At 46.3% G+C, this 27,293-nt stretch overlaps 1 protein-coding gene across 18 annotated transcripts in view; it reads left to right on the top strand.

Moving 5' to 3' along the window:
- The window catches only part of ARHGEF10L (Rho guanine nucleotide exchange factor 10 like), a 147,243-nt gene that overhangs the window by 10,487 nt on the left and 109,463 nt on the right, over positions 1-27,293 (top strand). For 7 of the 18 annotated variants that reach the window (XM_083628478.1, XM_083628483.1, XM_083628487.1 and 4 more), the window contains exons 1-4: positions 4,457-4,755; positions 19,982-20,107; positions 23,109-23,381; positions 24,200-24,227. In XM_083628478.1, coding sequence (XP_083484604.1) covers positions 20,071-20,107; positions 23,109-23,381; positions 24,200-24,227 — 338 coding nt within the window. In that variant the 5' untranslated portion in view covers positions 4,457-4,755; positions 19,982-20,070. Of the gene's footprint in view, positions 1-4,402; positions 4,756-19,981; positions 20,108-23,108; positions 23,382-24,199; positions 24,228-27,293 lie in introns of those variants that run through there. The other 11 variants (XM_083628477.1, XM_083628476.1, XM_083628482.1 and 8 more) reach the window with 5 other exon arrangements.

Genomic DNA, 27,293 nt, shown 5'->3' with positions numbered 1-27,293 from the left:
CTCAGGTCGGGCTATCTGATCAAGGAAGTGCCTCAAATCCCCATTGATCTCTCCCTTGGCGGATTTTTACTTTTTTTATTTTTTACAGAAAATTAAAAATCTATATCGCAGCTCTTTTTGCAGCTAATACCAAGAATGCACGGTGGCATTTTAAGAAATAAAACCCAGATAATCTTAGCACACCTGCTTTTAAAGATGAAATGACAGGTTTGGTAAGGAGACAGTCACTACGTGTCAGAAAGGAGCTTAAGACTTGGCTGAGTGTTGCTGGTGGATAAGGGAAGAAGGGAGAGGGAGAGAGGGAGAGATGGAGAGAGAGAGAGAGAGAGAGAGAGAGAGAGAGAGAGAGAGAGAGATGGGGATGCTGTTCTTACCCACGAGATTTCTCTCTCTAAGAAGGTACCTAAAGTGCTTCCACCTAAAATGGGGCAGAGTCCGAGTTGCCTAGCATAGATATATTTGATCCAGATATACCGTATTTTTCGCTCTATAGGACGCACCCGACCATAGGACGCACCTTGTTTTAGAGGGTGAGAGCAAGGGAAAAAAATTCTCCCCCTCTCGGCACAGCGCCCCTTCAGCGAAGCGGCAGGAGAAACGGAGCCCTGTCCATTTCTCCTCCGGCTTGGCTGAAGGGGCGCTGCGCAGCTCTCCCTCTCTGCTGAAGCCGGGAGAGTCTTGCTCTCCCAGCTTCAGCAAAAGGAACCCGAAGCCTCCGGAGCGTAGCGGGACCTCCCGCTGCACTCCGGAGGCTTCAGGCGGCTATCCCTGAAGCCTTCGGAGCGCAGCTGAGTTCCCGCTGCGCTTCGCAGGCTTCTGGTTCCTTTTGCTGAAGCCAGGAGAGCGAGAGGGGTTGGTGCGCACCAACCCCTCTCGCTCTCCAGGCTTCAGCGAAAGCAACGCGAAGCCTCCAGAGCGTGGAGGGAGCGCCCCCCTCTGTGCTTCGGAGGCTTCACATTGCTATCGTTGAAGCCAAGGAGCCTGCATTTGCGCCATAGGACGCACACACATCTCCCCTTAATTTTTGGAGGGGGAAAAGTGCATCCTATAGAGCGAAAAATACGGTATTTGATCCAGTTTCTCTGCTGCCTAGCGGGATCTCTTCAGAAGAAGCAAAGGCCAAGGAGCAAAATCTCCACAAATCTGGAACGGAGTCCCTAAGATGGTTTGATGGCACCTTGTATGCCTCCTTCCAGCAACTCCTGCCGCCAAGCTGCTGCCAAATGCATTGCTCTGCTTTCCTTTTGACCCAGTGGCTTAGCTACAGTAGCAGTTTGGGTGCCCAGGGTGGCACCTGCTGCCTCCCCTTCGGCTGTAGGGTAGCTGAGGGGGAGGTGGTGGGCAGACGCAAGCCCAACACTGCTGTTTTGGGCAGCATGGAGCCTGCAGGCACCTGAGCCATTGCTCACATGAGAGACATGTGGCTCAGGTGCGCTGCAGACCAGGCCCCACGGTAAGTGCCACCCCCTGCAGTGTGGCACCCAGTGCCCCCCCCAGCTAAGGCAAAAAAGGAGGTAAAGGTAAAGGACCCCTGGACAGTTAAGTCCAGTCAAAGGCGACTATGGGGTTGCGACGCTCATCTCGCTTTCGGGTCGAGGAAGCCAGCGTTTGTTCACAGACAGCTTTCCAGGTCATGTGGCCAAGAGGACTAAACTGCAATGAGATACCATGACGGAAGCCAGAGTGCATGCAAATGCCGTTTACTTTCCTGCCGGAGTGGTGCCTATTTATCTACTTGTGCTGTCGTGCTTTCGAACTGCTGGGTTGGCAGGAGCTGGGACCGAGCAACGGGAGCTCACTCTGTCGAGGGGATTCGAACCGCTGACCTTCTGATCGGCAAGCCCAAGAAGCTCAGTGGTTTAGACCACAGCGCCACCCGCGTCCCTCTCCCCAGCTACGCCTCTGTTTGGACCCCATCAAAAAGGCCAAGAACAGGGTCTTGTCATCTGGGCACCCAAGGACCTCCTTGCACACCACCCAAGCTTGCCCCCTAGGGAAGTTGCTTGTGTGCTTTTTGACTACAGCCCCGGAGGCGCACACCAATGTTTCTTGAGACAGATGTACGTCAACAGTATATTTCTTGCGTTTTTGCATATTGCAAAAGAGGAAAGCCATTGTGCAATCATACCAATCGATTTTGCATTGATTTATGCCATAATATTTCTTCCCCGCTTAATTGTAACAGGAAACCTCAAAGCGGTTTACAAAGAGAATAGAACGATAAAGTTATCAATGAAAACAGTGAAGGAAAAATGAAGGCACCTTCCTTTTCTCAGTTTGGTGGGATTTTATTGAATAAATAGAAAATTTACATTTGTCTCTTCCACAAGCCTCTCGGGGAATTTGGGATAAGTAATGTTGAAGTGGTTGAGAATTTTTATTGACATAATATAAAGCTTTTGGCTCTTACTGCTCCTAGGTTTATATTTCTGTATATCTTGCAAGTTTGGTGTGTTACACACTTCTGATTTCTTATGGTGGTATGCTCTGCTTAACTACAGTGGTACCTTGGTACTCAAACAACTTGGAACCCAAATACTGCAAACCCGGAAGTCGGTGTTCCGGTTTGCGAACTTTTTTTGGAAGCCGAACGTGCTCTGTTTTGAGTGTTACACTTCCATTTTGAGTGCCATGCTTCCGTTTTGAGTGTTACGCTGAGGTCTGTCTGTTTTTGCTATTTATTTTGTGTTTTTGTGGCTCTTTTTTGTTTTTGTGACTGTGTGGAACCCAGTTCAGCTACTGATTGATTGATTGCGTGCCTGCAGTACATTGTTTATTGCTTTCATTTGATGGATCAATGGTCTCGTTAGATAGTAAAATTCGTGTTAAATTGCTGTTTTAGGGGTTGTTTTTAAAAGTCTGGAATGGACTAATCCATTTTGCATTACTTTCTACGGGGAAGTGTGCCTTGGTTTTGGAACACTTTGGTTCTGGAACAGACTTCCGGAATGGATTAAGTTTGAGAACCAAGGTACCACTGTATTTTTATCTTATCACAAATATCTGGAAAATCAGCTTTATTATTTCTCCTTGTGAAAATGACATCCCACACCAGCTTTGGTTTGGCTGGGTTTTTCTGTTAGTCTCACGAACTGCTATTCTGTTAGTTGGATTGTATGGATAAAATTCAATAAAAATACTTTTAAAATTATTTAAAATAATAAAAAATAACAGCAATAAAAAGTAATATTTGAAACATATGTGGTTGTAAGTTGTTTCAAACTATTTGAAAATGGTTGTAGCCCACTCAGGTACCTTAGGGCTAAGAGCAGGTAATTAATAATAACAGTAGCAATAATAATATTCTTGTGTTTTTCCTAATATATGCATTTTCAAACACAATTTCACCTCGTATCCACATTTTGGTATGCAACACACGCGCTTTTTGTGTGTGTGCAAAGCAATTATTCCAAACCTTTTTCGTGCTATTTTCCCTAATTCATGTATTTTTGCACACTTTTCACCCCAGTGCTTTAGATGCATTTGTAGGCCAGAGTACTGCATTGCAAAATTCAGGGGCTTGTGGATTTTCAAGGGTGTATTGAAAGGTTTTGCAGAGTTTTTTTTACAGTGTTTGCAGTGAAAACCCCACGTTTTTTCAGCGCCCCACAAAACCAGTAATCGATACATCACACATGGGGTTCGTACTTAACTTTAACATTTCTCTGATGAAAATAGGGATGTCTTGTATAATAATAATAATAATAATAATAATAATAATAATAATAATAATACACTTCCCATCAGACTGGGTTTCCCCAGCCACTCTGGGCAGCTTCCAACATATATAAAAACAGAACGAAACATTAAACATTAAAAAACTTCACCATTTATCTTTTCATTCTTATTTATTTATGATTGCGTTACTTTGTCAAAATAAGAAGAAGAAAACAAATACACTACAACAAACACAAACATAACACAAACACAAACAAAAAACCCCTTTCCTATCCATGGCTGCCTTCAGATTTCTTCTAAAGCTTGTCTAGTTATTGATCTCCTTGTCTCGGGCCCCCCGCATAACTCCAATATTTCTCCAGTGAAAATAGGAACGTCCTAAGGAAAAGCGGGATATTCTGGGATCAAATAAGAAACCGGGACAGCTCCTGTAAATCTGGGACCGTCCCTGGAAAATTCAGGACACTTGGAGAGTCTATGGCCTGCAAAATTCAGGGTCCCCTCCCAACCAGTGTCAAACTGTTGTTTCGCAGCCTTTTGCGGTCGCTGGGCTTTCTTTGAGGAAAGAGAGAGTGAGAGAAAGTGGGGAAGAGAGCGGTGGCTTGTGCAGAGACCTTCCACCTCTGTCCTCTGACGTGAGGCTTCTGTGGTCCAGCCTCCCTCTCCTCCTGAATATTCATGGCCGGAGCCTGGAGAGAGGCGGAGAGGCCCACGGCTGCTATAGGGGGGAGCCTCAGAGCTCGGGGATCAGCTGGTAGCTCTCGGCTGCTCCTAGTGACCAAGAGAGGGGGCGGCTGGAGGCAGCTCCCTCCCTGCCTCTCTCACTCTCTCTGTGTGCAGTCTGGACCGAGTACCACATCGGTCACAATTCGGACAAGGCCTAAGATCTCCTTTCCAGCAATGGACGGAAGGCCAGGCAGTGGCGAGGAGGCTTAGCTGGACTCATCCATTCGCCCTCTGAGCATGGATTGGTGGCGGAGAGAGGAAGGCGCTGGGCTCCCAAGCCGCACCGTGGGGCTGCTGCCACAGACCACTTCTTTGTAACATCGCAACAAAGAGCAGCGAGAGCTGCGGGGGGTAAGTGGACTGACCCCCCTCTTTGACCTTTCCAGACTCCTTTCTGGGAAGGCCACTCGGAGGCTAGATCCGGCCGGCAATATGAACCGAGACCATGTGGTTCCTTTCTCTCCCCCCCAAAAAACAAACCTCCCCAAATTGCCTTCTCTCTCTCCTCCCCTTTCCACGATTTTTAAGATGGGACCATAAAAGAGGGTGTCTGCACGTGGCAGAACGGGCCCCCCAAAATGCCTTCGCGTTTGGTGCGTAAAAGCAAAGCTAGATTTTTTTTTAAAAAGCCGTTTTAGAAAATTACCCTCGCCTCTCTCCACTTGCGGAAAGGTTAAGCCCCACGCCACCATATAATGCACCCCCCGCAAGGCCAACGGGACGTTGGTGACCTTTGCGAGGTTGGCAGAATTGACGGGCACTTGACGGAGACGCGGTTTATATATAACCCTGCTGGGGTGCATGTAAATCAATCTGTCTTGGGATGGGGGGGGGGGAGAGAGAGGAAGCAAGGAAGGGGAGTGTGTGCAGAGATGAGCGTGGGTTGTTGTTTTTTGAATCTCTGGATGTGTTTTTGCAGGGGGCACGGGGTGTGCGCTCTGGGGACAGGGGGGAGTTCTGCGGGCGAGTTTCAGGGGATGGGGGAATTCGGGTGATGGAGGGAGCCACGGCCAGGCGGCATGCCTGAACACCCCATGGGGGGGGATACTTGGGCGCAGTGCTCCCTACCTAGGAAAAGTGGCGATGGAGCCCCAGAGCGAGAGATAGACCTTTTAAGGGACAATGAATAAGTAAGGAAGGAACAGGGTTGTTCTGGGGCAACAAGAAACGATGGCATAGATTGTGGAAATTTGAATTCACACCAGAAGTTTAAGGGATGTTTAAAGCACATGGCTTTGCCTCCCAAAATAATTCTGGGAGCTGTAGTTTACCCCCCAGGGAGTTGAAATTCCCAGAATCCTTAAGAAACTAAAGGGCCTGTAGTTTAATCACAGGAAGCTACAATTCCCGGTGCCAACATGAGAGCTGTCCATGGCACCTCCGCTTACAAAATGTGCTTGAAATTATTGTGTCGATGTGCCTAACAGATGGATTAAACCTTTTGGGGACTTAAGTCAAACCATCAGACGCGTAATGCGTTACCCTTATTTGACAGACCTGTATATACGCACCTGTGGGTGCAGAGGGCAAATGAATAAATGAAATAAAGTGTGAGCAATGGGGCTAAAATGGCAAGGGAAGGCGAAGAGGACCATTCAAGTAGAGCTCAAATGTGCACAGATTAAGTGACTGGGGAAAGGTTGGAACCTCAACGGCAGAGCATCTGCTTGGAGTGCAGAAGGCCCTGGTTCAACGGCATCTCTGCATAGGGCTGGGAGTGTCCCCTGCCTGGAAACCCAGAGGTTCATTGCTGCCAGTCCGTGTATACAGTACTGAGCTTGATGACTCAACAGTAGGCAGCTTGGCACCGCTGAGTAAATTGACACCTGTTCTGGGGGCAGGGATCCTTGGTCTCCATTTCCGGCTGAAGCAAACAGAACCAAGCTTTCGTATTAGTTCAGGACGAGTAAAAGAAAGTCCTTCTTCATGCAGCCCAGAGTTAGACTGTGGAACTCCCTCCCACTGGATGCAAGGATGGCTCCCAAATTGGATGGCTTTGAAAGAGGTTTGGACAAATTCAAAGAGGAGAGGACTGTCGATGATTACTAGCCGGGATGGCTAAAATCTGCTTCCACGGTTCTGAATACCAGTTGCTGGAAACTGCGGGGTGCAGGGAGACGGCTCTTGCATTCGAATCCTGCTTGCGTGTTTCCCATCGGGGCTCCTGGTTTGACCACTGTAAGAACAGGGTGCTGGACAAGGTGGGCCACTGGCCTGATCTGGAGAGGTCTTATGTTAAAAAAAACCCCTGAGAATCTGAAATCGACAGTCTCCCACACCTCATTCCAGCCGTTCTGATCTTTAGTTTCTCCTTTCCCAACTCTTCCCCTCTCTGGGTTTAAAAGGATTGCATTGATTTCCACATAGATCTAGCATTAAAGGGTCTTGGGAAATGGGGTCCTGTGATCGTGCTTTAGACTGGAGAGGAGAAGATTTCGGGGAAACACAACCTTGGCCTCCCGATCTCTGAAGGGCAGAAGTTGCAGTAGACTTTTGGTCCCTGTTGCTCTGACGAAGCAGGAACTTGAGCCAGCAGGTGCAAATTTCAGGGGAAGTGGCTTTTGGTTAAGCATTAAGAGAAACTTTTCTTAAGAGTCATTTGGCAGTGGAAGACACTCGCTTGGAAGGTGAGGAGCTCTCCTTGGCTTTGGAGATATATATATTTTTAATAGCAGGTGCTGGACCAGTGGCAGATGGTGGGGTGTAAAGCAGCAGTAGGCAGATTCAGAGGCAGTGACTGGCATCCTGGTTTAGTCCGCCAACCTCCTGCTGAGTTCTTCAAGGGCACCCCTGAGACTGAAGAGGAGGAAGATGGCAGAAAGGGCCATCGCCCCAGGACTGGATGTAAGTAAAGAGGCAGGCAGGCAGGGGTTGGCCGAGACTGGGGGTGCAGGGCACAGTGCCCTATTCACCTTCATGGACCACCCAGGGACGCGGGTGGCGCTGTGGTCTAAACCACTGAGCCTCTTGGGCTTGCCGATTGGAACGTTGGCAGTTCAAATCCCCGTGACAGAGTGAGCTCCCATTGCTCTGTCCCAGCTCCTGCCAACATAGCAGTTCGAAAGCACGCCGGTGCAAGTAGATAAATAGGTACCGCTGCGGCGGGAAGATAAACGGCTTTTCCATGGGCTCTGGCTTCCGTCATGGAGTTCCGTTGTCCAGAAGCAGTTTACTCCTGCTGGCCACACGTCCCGGAAAACTGTCTGTGGACAAACACCGGCTCCCTTGGCCTGAAAGCAAGATGAGCACCGCAACCCCAGAGTCGCCTTTGACTGGGGCTAGTCACACTTCTCTGAAGTCTCTCAGCCGCACTCACCTCACAGAGTGTTTGTTGTGGGGGAGGAAGGGAAAGGAGATTGTTAGCCGCTCTGAGAGTCCTTAAGGGGAGTGAAAGGTGGGATATCAAGTCCAAACTCTTCTTCTTCTACTTCTTAACCGCCCAGGGGCCCTTTAAAGGTAAAGGTAAAGGGACCCCTAACCATTAGGTCCAGTCGTGGCCGACTCTGGGGTTGCAGCGCTCATCTCGGTTTATCGGCCGAGGGAGCCGGCATACAGCTTCCGGGTCATGTGGCTAGCATGACGAAGCCGCTTCTGGCGAACCAGAGCAGTGCATGGAAACGCCGTTTACCTTCCTGCCGGAGTGGTACCTATTTATCTGCTTGCACTTTGACGTGCTTTCGAACTGCTAGTTGGCAGGAGCAGGGACCGAGCAACGGGAGCTCACCCCATTGCGGGGATTTGAACCGCCAACCTTCTGATTGGCAAGTCCTAGGCTCTGTGGTTTAACCCACTGTGCCACCCGTGTCCCTCCAGGGGCCCTTTACTTTTTAAAAAACCTTTTCATGGACTGAACAGACATATTTTCAAGACGCTGTATTAGAGATCCTGCAGAAGACTAGATGACCACTAGGGCACCTTGCAACCCAACGGTTCTAAGATTCCACAGGGGGTGGCCACACCTCATGGGTAAGGCCCCTGTTTTTTGTGTGTGGAAGGTCCCCAGACCCTCTAAGTGTCCCTATTTTCCAGGGACACAAGTGTCCTATTTTCTAGCTGCTTGATCTGCAGGTGAAACAAAGTGTGAGACAAGTGCCTAGGAGAGACCAGGGTTCAAATCTACCCCTCAGCCCTGCTGTCGTTTGCTGGGCATCATCTTGGCAGACCCGCCAAGTGTCCTTGTTTTCAAGGGACAGTCCCGGATTTACAGAAGCTGTCCCGGTTTCTGATTTGACCCCGAAATGTCCTGCTTTTCCGTAAGACGTCCCTGTTTCCATTGGAGAAAGTTGGAGGCTATGGAGTTATGCAAACCCCTAGCCAAGGAGATAAGCACAACCTTTAGAAGACATCTGAAGGCAGAGAAGTTTAATGTTTCATTGTGTTTTTAATATGTGTTGGAAGCCGCCCAGAGTGACTGGGGTAACCAGTGAAATGGGCGGGGTATAAATCATGAAATTACCATGATTATCATTATGGAACACGACGTCCCTATTTTTGTCGGAGAAATGCTGGAGAGTATGGATCCCTGTTTCAAAGTTGGAAGACTCAGAGAAAAAGTTCTTCTTTGCACAGAGTTAAACTCTGGAACTCCCTACCACAGGATGCAGGATTGCTTTGAAAGAGGGCTGGGCAAATTCAGAGAGGAGAGGACTACTGATAGCTACTAGCCCAGGATGGCTGGAGGCAGCAATGCTTCTGAATACCAGTTGCTGGAAACTGCAGGAGGGGCAGAGGGTTCTTGCACCCGTGTCCCATTTGTGGATCTCTGCTTGGGGCATCTGCTTGGCTACTGTGAAAAGAGGGTGTTGGTTGGGGGTTAATATGACTGCTAAGAATTTAAATTTATTTAAAGATAACTATGAAAAATGTTGGATAGAAGTGAAAAAAGATTTGGAAATATGGTCAAATTTGAAGCTTTCCTTGTTGGGTCGAATTGCAGCTATAAAGATGAATGTATTGCCAAAAATGTTATTTCTGTTTCAATCATTGCAAATTTTGGACAAGATGGACTGTTTCAAGAAGTGGCAGAGAGACATTTCCAGATTTGTCTGGCAGGGCAAGAAGCCTAGAATAAAATTTAAAATATTAACTGACGCAAAGGAAAGAGGCGGATTTGCCCTGCCAGACCTTAAACTTTACTATGAATCATCAGCATTCTGCTGGTTGAAAGATTGGCTGCTTCTTGAGAACACAGACATTTTGGACCTAGAAGGTTTTAACAACGTTTTTGGATGGCATGCATATCTGTGGTACGACAAGGTTAAAGCACATAAAGCATTTAAAAACCATATTGTCAGGAAAGCATTGTTCAATGTCTGGATAAGATACAAAGATTTACTGGAAAATAAAACCCCAAGGTGGTTGTCACCAATGGAAGCGAAGGCTCAGAAAAAGCTCAATATGGAGGCCAAATGGCCAAAATATTGGGAAATATTGGAACAAGAAGGAGACAAATTAAAATTGCAGAGTTTTGAGAAATTAAAAGATAAAGTGCGAGACTGGCTTCATTATTATCAAATAAGAGAGGCCTATAATTTGGACAAAAAAATTGGCTTCCAGGTGGAAAAATCAAAATTGGAAACAGAACTGTTAGATCCCAAAACTAAGATACTTTCAAGAATGTATAACTTGCTGTTAAAATGGAATACGCAGGATGAAACGGTTAAATCTGCTATGATTAAATGGGCACAAGATATTGGTCACAACATTATGTTTGCTGACTGGGAACAGTTGTGGACCACCGGTATGAAATTTACGGCATGTAATGCCTTAAGAGAGAATATTATGAAAATGATATACAGGTGGTACATGACACCAGTCAAGCTTGCAAAAATATATCATTTGCCTGATAACAAATGTTGGAAATGTAAAGAAAATGAAGGTACATTCTTTCACCTTTGGTGGACGTGCCCAAAGACTAAGGCTTTCTGGGAGATGATATATAATGAAATGAAAAAGGTATTTAAATATACCTTCCTGAAGAAACCAGAGGCCTTTCTCCTGGGCATAGTCAGCCAATTGGTGCCAAAGAAGGATAGAACTTTCTTTATGTATGCAACAACAGCAGCAAGAATACTTATTGCAAAGTATTGGAAGACACAAGAGTTACCCACCCTGGAAGAGTGGCAGATGAAGGTGATGGACTATATGGAATTGGCGGAAATGACTGGCAGAATCCGAGACCTGGGAGAAGAGTTGGTGGAAGAAGACTGGAAGAAATTTAAAGACTATCTGCAGAAACACTGTAAAATTAATGAATGTTAAAATGATGTTGGATTGAAAATAAGTGGCATTAGCAACAAAGTTAATAAGAATATGCAAAAATGAATTGATAATGGATGAAAATATAGAGTTATAATATGTTAAGATATAGAGTTAAGATAAACGAAAGAGGGTAAGGATTTGCTGATTTGATTATTTAAATGGGAATACAAAAAGGGGAGGTGTGAGGAGGCCAAGGAAACAAGCTAATGAGTATAAAGTTACAAAAAACGGATTTGTTTTTAATTCTTTTTTATCTATTTGTTTTTTGTATTTTGTATTTTTATTCTTCTTTTTTCTTTTTTTATGTAATTTTGTATGTTCTTTTTTATCTTTTTCTTTCTATATGACTTTTTTCTATTTTGTAAACTTATGTTTTTGTAAAATCTCAATAAATATCTTAAAAAAAAATAAAAATGAAAAGAGGGTGTTGGACTTGATGGGCCACTGGCCTGATCCATCAGGCTTTTCTTATGCTCGGAATGTACCTAATGGATGGCAAAACCCATTTTATGGAGGTACCGCCATTGAAATGTTTGTGTGTATGTGTGTGTGTATATATTTAAGGTAAAGGGACCCTTGACTGTTAGGTCCAGTCGTGACCGACTCTGGGGTTGCGGCGCTCATCTCGCTTTATTGGCCGAGGGAGCCGGCGTACAGCTTCCGGGTCATGTGGCCAGCATGACTAAGCCACTTCTGGCGAACCAGAGCAGTGCACGGAAACGCCGTTTACCTTCCCGCTGGAGCGGTACCTATTTATCTACTTGCACGTTGACGTGCTTTTGAACTAGCAGGAGCAGGGACAGAGCAACAGGAGCTCACCCCGTCGTGGGGATTCGAACTGCTGACCTTCTGATCGGCAAGTCCTAGGCTCTATGGTTTAACCCACAGCGCCACCTGGGTCCCGTATATATATTTACATACATACATATAAATAGCAGCAGTGGGAACCGTGCAGAGGAAGAGGAAGATGGGGCTTCTGAGGGCAGCTATCTGCAAAGGGCACAGATCTGTCGGCCCCAGGAGACAGTGCCAAAGAGCCTCAGGGCTCCCTCCGCTTAAACTTTGCGGTTCTAGTTAGTGGGGCAGGGATCTAGTTCCTGCCTAGGTAACCCCCCACAACACCACACATCCACTTGCTGGCCTATAAATTAAGTTCAAATTCGTAGCTCAGCCTTCTGCAACCTGATGCCCTCTGGGTGTTGTTGGACTACAACTCCCATCGGCCCCAGACAGCGTAGTCAAGAGTCGGGGTGATAATGGGAGTCGTAGGGCAGACCCACACTCTACATTTGAAGCATATTCAATGCAGGGTTTTTAAAGTACATGGCTTCCCCACCAATGAATCTTGGGAACTGTCGCTTTCCTCTCTCGGCATTCCCGTTCCGCAAACTGCAGTTCCCAAGAAGTCATGTGCTTAAAACGTACAGTGGTACCTCTGGTTACGTACTTAATTCGTTCCAGAGGTCCGTTCTTAACCTGGAACTGTTCTTAACCTGAAGCACCACTTTAGCTAATGGGGCCTCCCGCTGCTCCTGCACCGCCAGAGCACGATTTCTGTTCTCATCCTGAAGCAAAGTTCAGTCTGGGACCTTTGCATCCAACTGTGGAGGGACAGGAGAGCATCACTGGTGAAACCCAGCCAGGTGGGCAGTGGTACCTCGGGTTAAGAACTTACCGTATTTTTCGCTCTATAAGACCACAAGATGCACCTAGTTTTTGGAGGAGGAAAACAAGAAAAAAAATATTCTGAATTTCAGAAGCCAGAACAGCAAGAGGGATCGCTGCGCAGTGAAAGCAGCAATCCCTCTTGCTGTTCTGGCTTCTGGGATAGCTGCGCAGCCTGCATTCGCTCCATAAGACGCACACACATTTCCCCTTACTTTTTAGGAGGGAAAAAGTGAGTCTTATAGAGCAAAAAATACGGTAATTTGTTCTGGAGGTCTGTTCTTAACCTGAAGCACCACTTTAGCTAATGGGGCCTCCCGCTGCTGCTGCCCGATTTCTGTTCTCATCCTGAAGCAAAGTTCTTAACCTGAGGTACTATTTCTGGGTTAGCGGAGTCTGTAACCTGAAGCGTATGTAACCTGAAGCGTATGTAAGTCAGGTACCACTGTACATCGAATACACTTTAAATGCAGAGCGTGGGAATTGTAGTTTGTGAAGGGTGCTGGAAACAGGAGTTCCATAGGGAGGAAATCTATGGTTCCCAAGAGGTTTTTTTGGGGGGGGGAGGTTGGGTGACTCAGATGTGCATCGGATATGATTTAAATGTACAGTGCGGCTCTGCCCGAAACATTTGAAGGCTAGGCAGGCTAGAGAAGGCTGCAGGGGAGCAGGCCGTGGTTTGCAGGCAGTGCAAGCTGAGATCTGTACATGCTCAGGGGCACTCTTGGCTTTCCCGGCTGTGTGCTACACGTGTTGGGGTGCGCAATGACATTTAATGCACGCTCGGTGCTGCCTTTGAGGCAGAACTGAAGAGGAGGAGCTCCTTGCTGTTTTCTGAAGCAAAATCCGAGCTGATCTGCCATTTGTTGCTCCGTGGCCTCTTGGCGAGTCCTCCTTGTTACCGTCCCAATCTGGGACGGGTGTCGTAATGGTTTCCTAGGCCCTCTGCCTCCTCTGTGATGGTTCAGGCAGTGTGACTGGAAGCCTGCGTGCCGGAGAGGGTGGGGCTCTTTTTTCTTTAGCTGTGAGGGGAGGAGGAGGCGAAGGGAAAAAATGTATATTATTCAGCCGATTGTTCCAAGGTGGCTCAGAAAAGCCTCAGGGATGGGAGTTGAAGGGAGCCTTTTTGCATGACTAGCCCAGCGGCCTCAACGCTGAATCAGGCCAAACCCTCTGCTGAGCACAGCATCCTGTTCTCACAGCGGTCAAAACAGATGCGTCTTCTGGTAAGCTGGCACCCAGCTACAAGCTCAAATTCAAGGTACAGTGGTACCTCAGGTTAAGTACTTAATTCGTTCCGGAGGTCCGTTCTTAACCTGAAACTGTTCTTAACCTGAAGCACCACTTTAGCTAATGGGGCCTCCTGCTGCTGCCGCGCCGCTGGAGCACGATTTCTGTACTCATCCTGAAGCAAAGTTCTTAACCTGAAGCACTATTTCTGGGTTAGTGGAGTGTGTAACCTGAAGCGTATGTAACCTGAAGCGTATGTAACCTGAGGTACCACTGTATTACTATTAGACCATAGAATCCTAGAATTGTAGACTTGAAAGGTACCCCAAGGGTGTTTGTTTGTTTGTTTGTTTGGTTTTTCAGATTAATTTTTTACAGTCACATATCAAATATGCAACATACAAACAAGATTCCATATAATCTCCTGGACTTCCCTCCTCCCCTTTGTGGGTCCTATTGTTAATCATTTCCTCCTGCATCTTTTATGATAATCCAGAATCTTTTACCTCTCTATTGTGTCCAAAATTCACCATTAAACTACAAGTGACATTCCAATCCTACTAATGATTTTCACTGTTTACAGTGATTTTTAAGATAAGTTTTCCCCACTCCTTATTAAAATTTTGGCCTTCCTGATTTCTGACTCTTCCGGTCATTTCCGGTCCACTTGATCTGCCATTCTTCTCTGGTTGGGACTTTATCTTCTTTCCATCTCTGGAACAAAAACATCCCCGCAGCCGTGGTCGCACACATAGTCTTTTCTGCTCCCTTGGGATTTTAGGCGCCGAGAATTTCTAAATGGAAGGCTTCGGGTTGGGTTTTTTTTAAGAAAAAGTTATTTTAAACATTTTTTCCAACTCATTATATATCGTTTTCCTTTTTTTCCCCTACCTTACATTTCCACCACACCCCCAAGGGTCATCTAGTCCAACCCCCTACAATTCAGGAATCTCAGCTAAAGCATCCATGACAGATGGCCATCCAATCTCTGCTTAAAAACCTCCAAGGAAGGAGAGAGTTCACCAGCTCACAAGGGAGTCCGTCCCACTGTCAAACGGCTCTCACTGTCAGAGAGTTCTTCCTGATGTTTAGTCAGAATCTCTGTGCTGGTCCCGGGGGGTTACCGTGTGGCGAGGTCCGTGTCCAGTCTGGGGTCGAGGGGGTGGTGTGTAGGCTGTCCGTCAAGGCAGAAGCGGGGTCCAAGTCAAGGAGTCGGGCGAGGTCAGGAACTCTGGCAGAAGAGCAGGACAGGGTGCTGGCAGGAACAGGTTACCAACAACATTGCTCCCACAACCTGGGACTGGGGCTGACTGGCTTTTATCTGCCCCGAGACATAGGGCGGCCCCGGTCCACAGGTGACTTGCCTCTCCTGGCCTGGAGGCGAGCACTCCTCCTGCAGGAACTTAGTTCCCTCCACCTCTCTGCCCTGAGCCTCTGCATCTCAGGAGAGGCTGGAGGGTTACTGGACCCAGAGGCAACCTCCTCCTCCCCTGACGGGGCTGAGAGTGGAGCACCTGCAGGCAATGGGTCCTCCATCACCTCAGGGGCCAGAGCAGACTCAGCTGGTGCCTGCACCTGAAGATCCAGCACAGGTGAGGACCCTTCAGGCTCAGGCCCCAGCCCCGGCTCAGCTGGTTCTGGAGGCGGGGACTCCTGTCCAGGCTGGGATCCCTCAGGTTCAGCCTCTGAGTCCGAATCCCAGGCCATCACAATCTCCTTCCTCGTCACTTGAAGCCATTGGTTCGAGTCCTGCCCTCCAGAGCAGCAGAAAGCAAGCTTGCTCCATCTTCCATGTGAAAGCCCTTCAGGAATTTGAAGATGGCTTTTATATCACCTCTTTATCTGAACGATCGTCGTGCCCCAATTATGCCCAGGAGGCCGGTTCAATATGCACATGCCTCGCATTTTAAAACTAGGGTCACATACAGTGTTACCTCGGGTTACATACGCTTCAGGTTACAGACTCCGCTAACCCAGAAATAGTGCTTCAGGTTAAGAACTTTGCTTCAGGATGAGAACAGAAATCGTGCTCCAGTGGCGTGGCGGCAGTGGGAGGCCCCATTAGCTAAAGTGGTGCTTCAGGTTAAGAACAGTTTCAGGTTAAGAATGGACCTCCGGAACAAATTAAGTACTTAACCCGAGGTACCACTGTATAACATTCGTTCTGCCCTTGCAAGAAATCACTCTTTCATTGGGGAACTCCGGAACTCCCTGCTGATTGATATTGGGACAGGTATCTCTTCGCCGTATTGTTTTTGGTGAAAAATGTGGAGAACAGGATGGGACCATTGGCTCAATCCAGCAGCCAGGCTTTTCCGACAGTCTCTGTTTCTCTGTCTGTGTGGTTTGGGCAATGTTGACACAACGCTGGAGATTGAGCAAGTTTGGGCTGTTCTCTCCCGGCGAAAGAAATGTCTCATTGCTGGGAGCAATCGCTGGTCATGTGGACATTCTTGGCTCCTGGAGATGTTTGGTTTCTCCAGTTAAAGATTTGTGTGTTGTCGGGAGTTCTCTCTTTGCTGCCTGCCCCTCCTGACAGCCAAATGATCTGAAACTAAATGAGAGATCTCTTTTCCGGAGGCGGCACAGGGAGAGAGGTTAAAGATTTAATTGCCGGCCCAAAGGTGGGATTGAACGGGAGGCGTTGAACCAGGGAAGAAGAATATCCAGCCCACAGGCTGAATGTGGCCCCCTGGCCCTCTCAATCTGGCCCACAGGACTCCTCCAAGCAGTGGCGTAGCGTGGGGGGTGCAGGGGGGGCCGGCCGCACCGGGCGCAACATCTGGGGGTTAGGGTTAGGGGCGCAAATCCACGGGTTAGGAGGCGCAAATCCATGGGTTAGGGGGCGCAAATTACTTGCCTTGCCCCGGGTGCTGACAACCCACGCTACGCCACTGCCTCCAAGCCACTCCCCTTGTCCCAAATCCACACCTCCTCAGTGGCCCAGATCTGAACCCTCCTCAGATTCTTTTGCTTGGCTGAGATGCATCCCTGAAGTGTTATCAGGCTTCTGAACAGAGGAGAGAGAGAGAAGGGAAAAAACAGTGAAACTGTGTGTGTAGAAATCTCTGGCCTTTGCTTGGCTGAAATAATAGAAAAATAGAATGGTAATGTTGGAGGGAACCCGACGTGTCATCTAGTCCAACCAGTGGCGTAGCGTGGGGGGTGCAGGGGGGGCCCGGCCGCACCGGGCGCAACATCTGGGGGTTAGGGTTAGGGGGCGCAAATCCATGGGTTAGGGGGCGCAAATTACTTGCCTTGCCCCAGGTGCTGACAACCCACGCTACGCCACTGAGTCCAACCTCTTGCAATGCAGGAATCCTGGGGTGGACTTGAACCACCAACCTTCAGAAAGTTGCCTATTGCCCCACCCACTTTTACTCCTGACCACGCCCACTTCTGAACCCGAGACACTTTGCCTGTGCTGAGCCACTGAGTAATTAAACAATTATTATTATTGCTGTTAATTAACAGCAATAATAATGGTTGTTTAATAAGTGAAGTAGGATCCATCCATTGCTTCAGGTGTCTTGGAAAGACCCTGACCCATGAAAATAATTGTGGTTTGTTTCCCCTGGATTCCTGGCCTTATTTATTTTATGTGCTTTTATACTTCTGTTTCATACTTTACATTTTGGATTTTAACAGCATTGCTCCATTTTTTAAAATGTTGTACACTGCTGAGAGATTTTTTTAAAAACGTGCTTTATGAATGCTTTTTTGATGAACAAATGAATAAAGGAAAATAAAGGGTGAATGTTAAGCAAAATGTATAGTTCGGGTGCATGGGCAGGGGTGTGTTTGTGTACACACACACACACACACACACACACACGTGTACAAACATATACAACCACACAAACAAATTACCGTATTTTTCGCTCTATAACACGCACCCGACCATAACACACACATAGTTTTTAGAGGAGGAAAACAGGAAAAAAATATTCTAAACGAAATAGTGGATATATGATTTTTGTGGTTCATGCTGTGGCCACAGACATGTGATCTGACAGTGAGTTTGGAGTAGCCCAATGCAAAAATCCTGAGGATCCATGTGGCTTCATGCTTTGTAACCACGGAGGAGGGAAGGAAGGGGAACCATGGATCCTCTGCTCACGAATGCAGCAGATCCCCCCCGCCACCCGCAGGCATTTGCTCCATAACACGCACAGACATTTCCCCTTACTTTCTAGGAGGAAAAAAGTGAGTGTTATGGTGCAAAAATTATGGTACTTACTCTTGTATTAGAACTAGAAAAAAAGGCCTGTCTATGTGGGAAATTGCAGTCAGATGTGACATGACCTATCATATATTTGCATTCCCACTGTCAAAACAATGCGTATTTTATTGTTCCATTCCTGCAACACGCCTTTCCTAGCCATTGGCCAAGCCTCCCTGTGATGTTCCTGGGTGTTCTCATCACCTGGGAGGAGGAGAGGAGAAATCCCAGCAACAGAATGCTCACAAACATTTTTGTCCTGTTGGGAAAGTGAAATATTGGCTTGGCCAGGAGAGGAAACTCTAAAGGGCATCCACAGTTATCTAGAGCAAGCAATGCCCATTTAAAAAAAATATACAGTGGTACCTTGGTTCTCAAACTTAATCCGTTCCGCAAGTCCGTTCCAAAACCAAAGCGTTCCAAAACCAAGGCACGCTTTCCTGTAGAAAGTAATGCAAAATGGATTAATCCATTACAGACTTTTAAAAATAACATGAATTTTACTATCTAACGAGACCATTGATCCATAAAATGAAAGCATCAGTCAATGTACTGCAGTCACACAATCCATCCATCAATCAATCAATCAATCAATAGCTGAACTGGGTTCCGCACAGTCACAAAAGCAAAACAAAAAAGCAAAATAAATAGCAAAAACAGACAGACCTCAGCGTAACACTCAAAATGGAAGTGTGGCACTCAAAACAGAGCACATTCAGCTTCTGAGAAAAGTTTGCAAACCGGAACACTTACTTCTGGGTTTGCAGTGTTTCGGTTCCAAGTTGTTTGAATACCAAGGCAAGGTACCACTGTATATAACGGAGGCTGGGCATCAGGAAGCCTTGCTGAATCTGTCGACCCACAGATCTCGTGGCTCCATGATATACCAAGAGTCCTACTTGTTTCTTGACAGCTTCCATATGCTCACCACCTGACGGATTTGCTCTAAAAGCTTACTGAGGTTTGCTTCTTTTAAAAAAACCCAACACCCACCATCTGGCTCCGGCGAGTGAGTCTGCGATGGAGGAAAATTTGCAGACTTGCATCCTCCCTCGCCCCCTTGCAAAAATAAGCGATGGAAATGGTTAATTGATCTAGAATTTTGCAAGTCTTTTTTTAAAAAAAATAAATAAAAGCGAGACAGACAAAGAGATTTCACTGTAGGGCAAATAATCAATACAGTGGTACCTTGGTTTAAGAACAGCTTAGTTTATGAACAACTTAGATTAAGAACACTGCAAACCTGGAAGAAGGTGTTTTGGTTTCTGAACTTTGCCTTGGAATAAGAACGTGTTTTGCTTCCTGTTGAGTGTGTTCCATTTGTAAATTGAGTCCCCTGCTGCTATGGGAAAGCACGCCTTGGTTTAAGAACGCTTTGGTTTAGGAACGGATTTCCGGAATGGATTAAGTTCGTACACCAAAGTACCACTGTACTCCGGCAAACCTGACAAATGGGCAACAGGATCCGCATGAGATTGCCTACGGTTTTATGGAGTCTGCCATATGCCAACTCGCAGAGGTTGGAGGGTGTTTCCCCCCTGCTCCTGTGTCATCTTGTGACAGGGTTAATGGCAGAAGGAGGGTTAAGCTTCCTGGGACGGGGTTCATTGCATCTTAGGACTCAGCTAAAAGGTAAAGTGACCCCTGACCATTAGGTCCAGTCGTGGCCGACTCTGGGGTTGCGGCGCTCATCTCGCTTTATTGGCCGAGGGAGCTGGCGTACAGCTTCCGGGTCATGTGGCCAGCATGACTAAGCCGCTTCTGGTGAACCAGAGCAGGGCACGGAAACACCGTTTACCTTCCCGCCAGAGTAGTACCTATTGATCTACTTGCACTTTGACGTGCTTTCAAACTGCTAGGTTGGCAGGAGCAGGGACCGAGCAACAGGAGCTCACCCCGTCGCGGGGATTCGAACCACCGACCTTCTGATCGGCAAGTCCTAGGCTCTGTGGTTTAACCCACAGCGGAAGGATATTGAGTGGAAATAGCCCAGATCACAAAAGAACATTGGATGCACATATTCTGCAACTATCACCTTTCCGCCTGATGCAGACTCTGGGGTCCCCAGGCAGGGAAGCAGGAGCCGTAGCAACTGTCTTGGATGGGGGAAAGCATTAGGGGGAAATGAGACTGGGGGATTTGCTTCCTGGAAGAACAGAGCCCCCCCTGAACAAATTTCTTTTCCCCCCTTCCGCTTAGGAAAACAGCAGGGAAAGGCTCCGGAAGAGAGAAACGTCAGGAAACAGTGGTTGAGAGACAGACAGACACACAGACAGAGAGAAAAGGAGATGGCCACCTCTCAACCACCCCAACCGTCTTCAATAGGTACTGTCACTGAGGCATGTCCTCTCACACTACTTCTGGCTATTTCTGCTTTTTCTAAAGAAAACTCTGGTACTTGGAGACTTAGGGATGTTAAGGAGGGAAAAGGTTTTCTTTGACAACAAAATTAGCTAAGCAAAAGATCTGCCAGGAGATGGAATTCTTTCAAGACACAGATAACTATATTTAGATCTATCTATCTATCATCTATCTATCTATCTATCTATCTATCATCTATCAGATTATCTGTCTGTCTATCTATCCATCCATCATCTATCTATCTATCTGTCTATCTATCCATCTACCTACCTCTCTCATCGATATCTATCTATCTATCATCTATCTATCTATCTCTATCTATCATCTATCTATCTATCATCTATCTATCTATCTATCTATCTATCTATATCTATCTATCTATCATCTATCTATCATCTATCTATCTATCTATCTATCTATCTATCTATCTATCTATATCTATCATCTATCATCTATCATCTATCTATCTATCTATCATCTACCTATCTACCTATCTATCTACCTATCATCTATCATCATCTACCTCTCTCTCTCTATCATATCTATCTAGCACCTATATCTATCTATCATCTATCTATCTATCTATCTATCTATCTATCTATCTATCTATCTATCATCTATCTATCTATATCTATCTATCTATCATCAAGATTTGGTGGATGCAGGCTTGTAAACAAGATGGCAAAAGCACTTCTTATATTCTCTTCAGTTCCTTAAACTACTTGCAGAGTTGTTACGGCTTTAGGTGTTAATACTTGGGTTCCAAAAGAAGGTGGTACTTTCTGTCAGTTTTCCAACCTTCTATAAATCTCACTCCACCAACCTCCGGTCTACCTGATCCACTCCTCATCAAATAGCCACACCTTTCTGGTTTTTATTTCGTTTTTAAAATAAAGAGATTGGGGCAGGGGCAGCTGTCTAGGAAACTGACGCATGCCCCACCACCCAGGTGACGCAGAATATGTTCCAGCCGTTCAGAGGGAAACTGAGCTTTCCTGCAGATATAAAGCAATTTTCTAGTCCTCATTGGTGCTGCTAAGGCAGAAACAACAAATTATAAGGGGTGGTGCGAAGGAGGTCCTGGGTGTAATTTTTCAGCAATCGGCACATAAGTCTTGAAAGTGCTTTGCGAAATGTGTTGGGTTGTTTCTGCACAGTTATTTTATCCATTCTGAATCTTTCAACGTTCAGTTTCAGTGGATGGCTGTGGTTTCTGACATTACAAGAGACGGAGGAAAACTTTTCTCTATCTGCTTTCTCCAGGCTACGCATCATGTTATAAACATCATTGCAGGGGGGTTGGGCTAGATGTTTTGGGGGGTACCTTCCCACTTACAGTCCTATGATTATGTGGAATCAGCAGACAAAAGTCTCAGATCTTTTCCTTCCATCGCCAGCCAGGTCAGTTTAGAACTTGGCAACAGAGGGCAGAGCTTCTAGCACAGTATTCGGTTCCTTCCTGCTCCCAATTTAGCACACCCTCCTAGCCTTGAGCTCCTGCCAGAAAGCAGGGGATTAATCCTGAGCCATAAAACCTCGCTGCCACCTGCAAACCTGTTTAATGACAGCGGCTTGAGTTTGCAAACACTCCCCCTCGCTCACCGTTTGCCGCAAGGCAAAATAAACTATTATCGGGTTATTATTTTAAAAAATAAAAAATGGAATATGGGGAGAACAAAGGAATCTCTATGTGCATTTTTTAATGCTTCTGTTGGAACTGGCACTACTATATTTGCCGCATAATGCTCGTTCTGCATTTGCAACGACTCAGCCAGCTCCTGCACTTTGGAACTCCCTGCCTATTGATAACAAGCAGTGCTGTGTTAACGGAAAAATCTGAGGGTTCCCTTGGACAAAAAACAAAGACACCAACCAGGATAACTTGGAGCAAAACAGCAGCCTGTAGGCTTGGCCTTTATTGATCTGTTGCAACAGGGTGCTCCCCTCACCCACAGGAGAGAGGAGGGACCCAGAAAAATGGCATGCAAGGCCTTATAAAGACTTTTGAAATTGCCACCCTGTAGATCAAGACCACCCCCAGAAACATCATACATACATCACAGTAGGGGTGTAACCTAAGACCACCCCTCAGATACATCACACCTACATCACAGAAAAGGTGGTCTAAAACAGAAATTTGAATACTGTTTTTCTCCTGTTGTTGTTTATCTCCTGTCTGGCAGGTCACTTGATTGGATTGCCTGGGGAGCCTGGCCAGTCTTTTGTAATGATAAATACTTAGTTCCTGGGCCAGGTCACAGGCTCACACCCTATTCAAACACAGACATACCCTTAAGACAGGATTTGTGAAGGAAAAGACAATGGGGAGGCTTTTCCAGTTTGACCTTGCAGAGAAAACATTTGCTCAGTTTAGGAATCAAAATGGTTCCAGGTTGGCCTTCCTGTGCTGATCTATGTATGTGCTTGGTTGGTACACTTATGAACATTACCATATATCTAAGACCATAAAATTTCTATCACAGCTGTGTTCTTTTCAATGCCAGCCAAAAACATTCATGAGCCAGCCTGCCCAGACGCTTAGAAAAATGATGTGAGTTCCATTTTAACTTTTAAAGTATTGCATTTACCCCTCGATTTCCTTGTTTTATCTTTTTGTAAACAACAGCTTTTTTAAAAACAACAACAACAACCAAGAGGTGTATAAATGTAATTTAATGAAATAAAGCAATAATAATAACAAAACAGCCAAATGGGACATAGGAACACAAGAATCTGCTTAAAGGGCATCAGAACACTTGTCCATCTAGTTCAGTGCTGCCCACACTGGCCGGCAGCAGCTCTCCAGGATTTCAGGCCGTGTGCAAAGCAAGTGCTCTCACCCCTGAGCTATGGACTTTCCCTTAAAAATAAAGCAAGTTTCTGGCCCTCATTGTTCTGAATGAAGGGCTGCAGACCACCAAATTGCTGATTTGTGTGTGCCTCCCTGCTCCCTTCTGCTTTCCAGGAGATGGGGCCATGCAGGGCGTTTTGGAGATCTCGATGGAGGGGGAGGACGAGGGGGGCGAGGCCTTTGACTTTGAGGACAGCGAGGATGAGGACGGCCGGGTTGTGGTCAGCAATGCCAGGACCGAGCTGGGCACCAGGGGGGCTGTGCAGGGACCACCTCAGAGGCGGAGATCCAGCATCAGCGACGACCTTGAACCCCTGGATGACTGGGAGGCTGAAGAGGCTTTGCTGGAGGACCGGGTCCCTATGACCCATTCTGACTCGAACCTCGGTAAGCGCGTCTACACCAGGCTTCTGAACCAGTTTCAACCCTCGACCAGTTACCGGCAGCTTGTGGGTTTTGGGGTGGGGGTCAGTCTGGATGATGCCCAGAGACCCTTCCCATTCTCAGGGTCCAGTACCCAGTAATGGTTAAAACCTAAGGGCTCATCTAGATTCTGAATTAACGGGTTTCGTTTGATAATTTCCTGTTCGCAGATTTTCGGTCTCTCTTTTTAAAAAATGTATCTTGCTCAGGGGTCAGCAAACTTTTTCAGCAGGGGGCCTGTCCACTGTCCCTCAGACCTTGTGGGGGGGCGGACTATATTTTTTAAAAAAGAAGAAAAAAATGAATGAATTCCTATGCCCCACAAATAACCCAGAGATGCATTTTAAATAAAAGCACACATTCTACTCATGTCAAAACACGCTGATTCCCAGACAGTCCATGGGCCGGCTCCGGCTCCTGAGCCTTAGTTTGCCTACCCACGATCTTGCTCAATTAAAACCAGGGAGCTCAGAATTGCACACTTCGCTTGCCCTGCCCTTCCCTCCATTTTAAACCTCACAACGACCGACCATGCGAGGTAAGTCAGGGCTGAGGGAGAACGAAGGTCGTTCCATTGAGCTTCATGGCTGGCCGGGGATTCGAATCCAGGTCTCTCTGGCCTTCCTCCAACCCCCTCTGAGCCATAGTAACCAATCTGATATGTTGTGACTCCTGTATTTCAGATGCTTGGGCTAGGTGAGGATCTATGATTCTGTGACACAAGAACTGACGGCTTTCTTGGGTACCAACTGACCATCTTTTGTCTATTTCTTTCCCGGCAGATCACCTGGGCTCACAGACACATTCAGAGTAAGTGGCTCTAAAAATAATTTTATACAAACTGTAGATATATAATATTTTTTTAAAAGCAAGAACAGAAAACTAGCATTTGTGAGATGGGGCGGGAAAAAAAAAACCCTTTTGGCATTAGGGTTTCTCTGCCTGGCATGTATCTGAACAGGTATGACTCCGCCACAGGCATATCTTGTTCATGTCTGGATTTTTATTTTCCCTGAAATGCATCAGCTTTTAATGTTTAACAGACCACTGTATTTTAATACTTTGTTGGAAGCCGCCCAGAGCGGCTGGGGAAACCCAGCCAGATGGGCAGAGTATAAATTAATAATAATAATAATAATAATAATAATAATAATAATAATAATAATAATAATATAAAGGGCCCCATTACCTTCAGTAGCTTAAGGCCTCATCAAACCTAAATCCAGCCCTGCCGCTGGTCCTCCCTAACCACTGGTCATGCTGTCTGGGGCTGGTCAAGGAACACCTGTGGGGTCACAGTCTCCCCATCCCTAAACTAGACCCTCACTTGCCTCCACTGCCCTGGGCTACTTCCATCACAACTCTGCCTTCTTTTAACACAGCAATGGAGAACCTGTCGCTTTTCAGATGCTGCTGGAAAGCAACTTGGCATTGAACATTGGCCATTCTGGCTGGGGATGATGATGGGAGTTGTCCAGCCGCAGCAGCTTGCCCATTCCTGAACTACACCTTCACTTGCCTTCGCTGCCCGTGGCTGCCTCCATCACAACTCTGCTTTATTCTAAAGCAGGGAGGATGAAATATACCGGTACTCAGAGTCGCAAAGTGATTTCATGCTCTATATTCAGCTCATAGTGGTGAGGAGGAATGAATGAATGAATGAATGTCCCCTCAAAGTATCTGCTTTATATACATTATTTACACAATGGGCTGCACATGATTGGCTAATTCCGGAATTCTACTGTAAGCCAATCAGGTTGTGGATTCACTTCTGTCTGGAGCATGATTGGGTGGTTCCTGCCAACCAATCATACTGCTGCATTGTTCTAGGACCAATCAGACTGCTGCATTCTGAATCCTATTGTTCTAGGACCAATCAGACTGCTGCCTTTTGGATCCTATTGTTCTAGGACCAATCAGACTGCTGCAGTTTGGATCCTATTCAACTCAGTACATAACAGAGGAGAAGCCCGCGGCTCTGCAGTTCAGGGCTTCCCCGACTCGGGTCAGCTGTTTTTGGACTACAACTCCCATCATCCCTAGCTAGCAGGACCAGTGGCCAAGGATGATGGGAATTGTAGTCCAAAAAACCAGCTGGAGACCCAGATTTGCGAAACCCTGCCTTCGATTAAAGAAGAAGCTATCAAAGATATTGAATGGAGTTCAGTTAGGAGTCGGCGGTCAGGGATGATGGGAATTGTAGTCTAAAACCAGCTGGAGAGCCAAGGCACTGCTCCAGATGGAATCTAGCTTCCTTTCACCACCCCTGACTTGGCACCGATGGGAGTTGTAGTCCAGCTCCATCTGTGAGGCCTCACCTGGCTCACCTGAGGTTTGGGCTATCACCCTGGCTAGCCCAGAGACATCTTCTGGGGGGGTATCAATTTCAGGAGAGATGCTGGGAAATCGTGTTAGCTGCTTCCTCCTAAAGTTCTTGGGTTGTTTCCTGGATTTGGCAGCTGGAGGGTTAAACGGCAGGTAGCTCCCTCTTCCCTGCTGGCTTCTTAGCCCCTCCCTCTCCAGGTGATAAGAGAGGGAGCTTTTGGGATGCAGCCAGCAGTGCCTGAAGGCCTTGAGTGTCAAGGGAAGTTCTTGTTTACATGGCCTGGTCTGGCAGCTTAGATTATGGGTGTTTCAACAGCCTTTTCCTCTCAAGGTAAGGGGGTGGGGGCAGGAGAAGTCCAAGTTTCCCCCGTGCAAGGGAGGCTTCAGCCTTGGAGGAGGAAAAATGTGTTTTTAATCCTAATCCTAATCCCTGCCAGGTGGAAGCAGGTGGAAAACAGCAGCTCAGTATGGGAGACCTAAGTTATAATAATAATAATAATAATAATAATAATAATAATAATAATAATAATAATTTTTTATTTGTACCCTGCCCGGTTCAGAAAACTGGGCTCAGGTGAAGGTTGGAAGAAGTTTAAAGACTATTTACAGAAACATTGCAAAATTAAGGAATGTTAGAAGGATGCTGGAATGAAGTTATGTGGTTTTAGCAGTAATGTTATAAAAGGAGTATCTAAAAAGTATCTAATAGGTGAGAATGTAAAGTCACAACATATTAAGATAAATGATTAAGATAAAAACGAAGATGGAAAGGATTTGCTGAATTAACTATTGAACTAGAATACAAAAAAGGAAGGTGTGAGGAGGTCAAGGAAACAAGTAAATGAAAGATAAGCTATGGAAAAATTGATTTGTTTTTAATTTTTCTATTTTTTAGTTTATTGTAATTTTTTCTTTTATTATTTTTTTGTTTCTTTTTGTTCTTTCTCATATGTTTGTAATTTTTTGAAATGTTAATAAATATTATTATAAAAAAACAAAACAGAAAACTGGGCTCAGGGCAGCTAACAACAAATTTAAAACAATTGATGCAACAAAAACAGCATAAAATACAGTAGAAAACATGAATAACAATAAATTCAGAATTCAAAAATCAATTTAGGGGGAACAAGGAACGAGAGTTCCTCTGAGCACGTACAAAGTCCAGGCGGTTTGAATCAGTACCACTGGGGACTGAAAAGGTCTCCAGTTTGTCTGCCAGGAATTTACTTCTGGGTGTCAAGCGCCGTTCAAATTTGTTGGTTGGTTGGTTTGCAAAGCCTTACTGGGTATAAGCGACAAGGTTTAGTTAACTTTTAGAAGGCAGGTTTTTCGTGTTTTATATTGACGCAAGGATCCTGGGGAACATATTCAAATGTGGGTGTCTCTGTGTGAAAATTGCTTCGCAGATAAAACTCTTGTTCCATCCCCCCCCCCATATAATTCTTGGCTTGGCTGTTGTTGTGGCTAGAGTCTAACGAGGTGTGTGTGTTGGGGCTGCACCTCAGGCCTGGAGGGGCTAATGTGGACCCCTGAACCTCTGGGTGTGGCCCC

The sequence above is a fragment of the Podarcis filfolensis genome (genome assembly GCF_964270895.1).
Source record: "Podarcis filfolensis genome assembly, chromosome: 8".
NCBI classification, from domain to species: domain Eukaryota; kingdom Metazoa; phylum Chordata; class Lepidosauria; order Squamata; family Lacertidae; genus Podarcis; species Podarcis filfolensis.
Note: the sequence above shows the minus strand (reverse complement) of the source record. Positions and strands in the feature narration are given on the sequence as shown.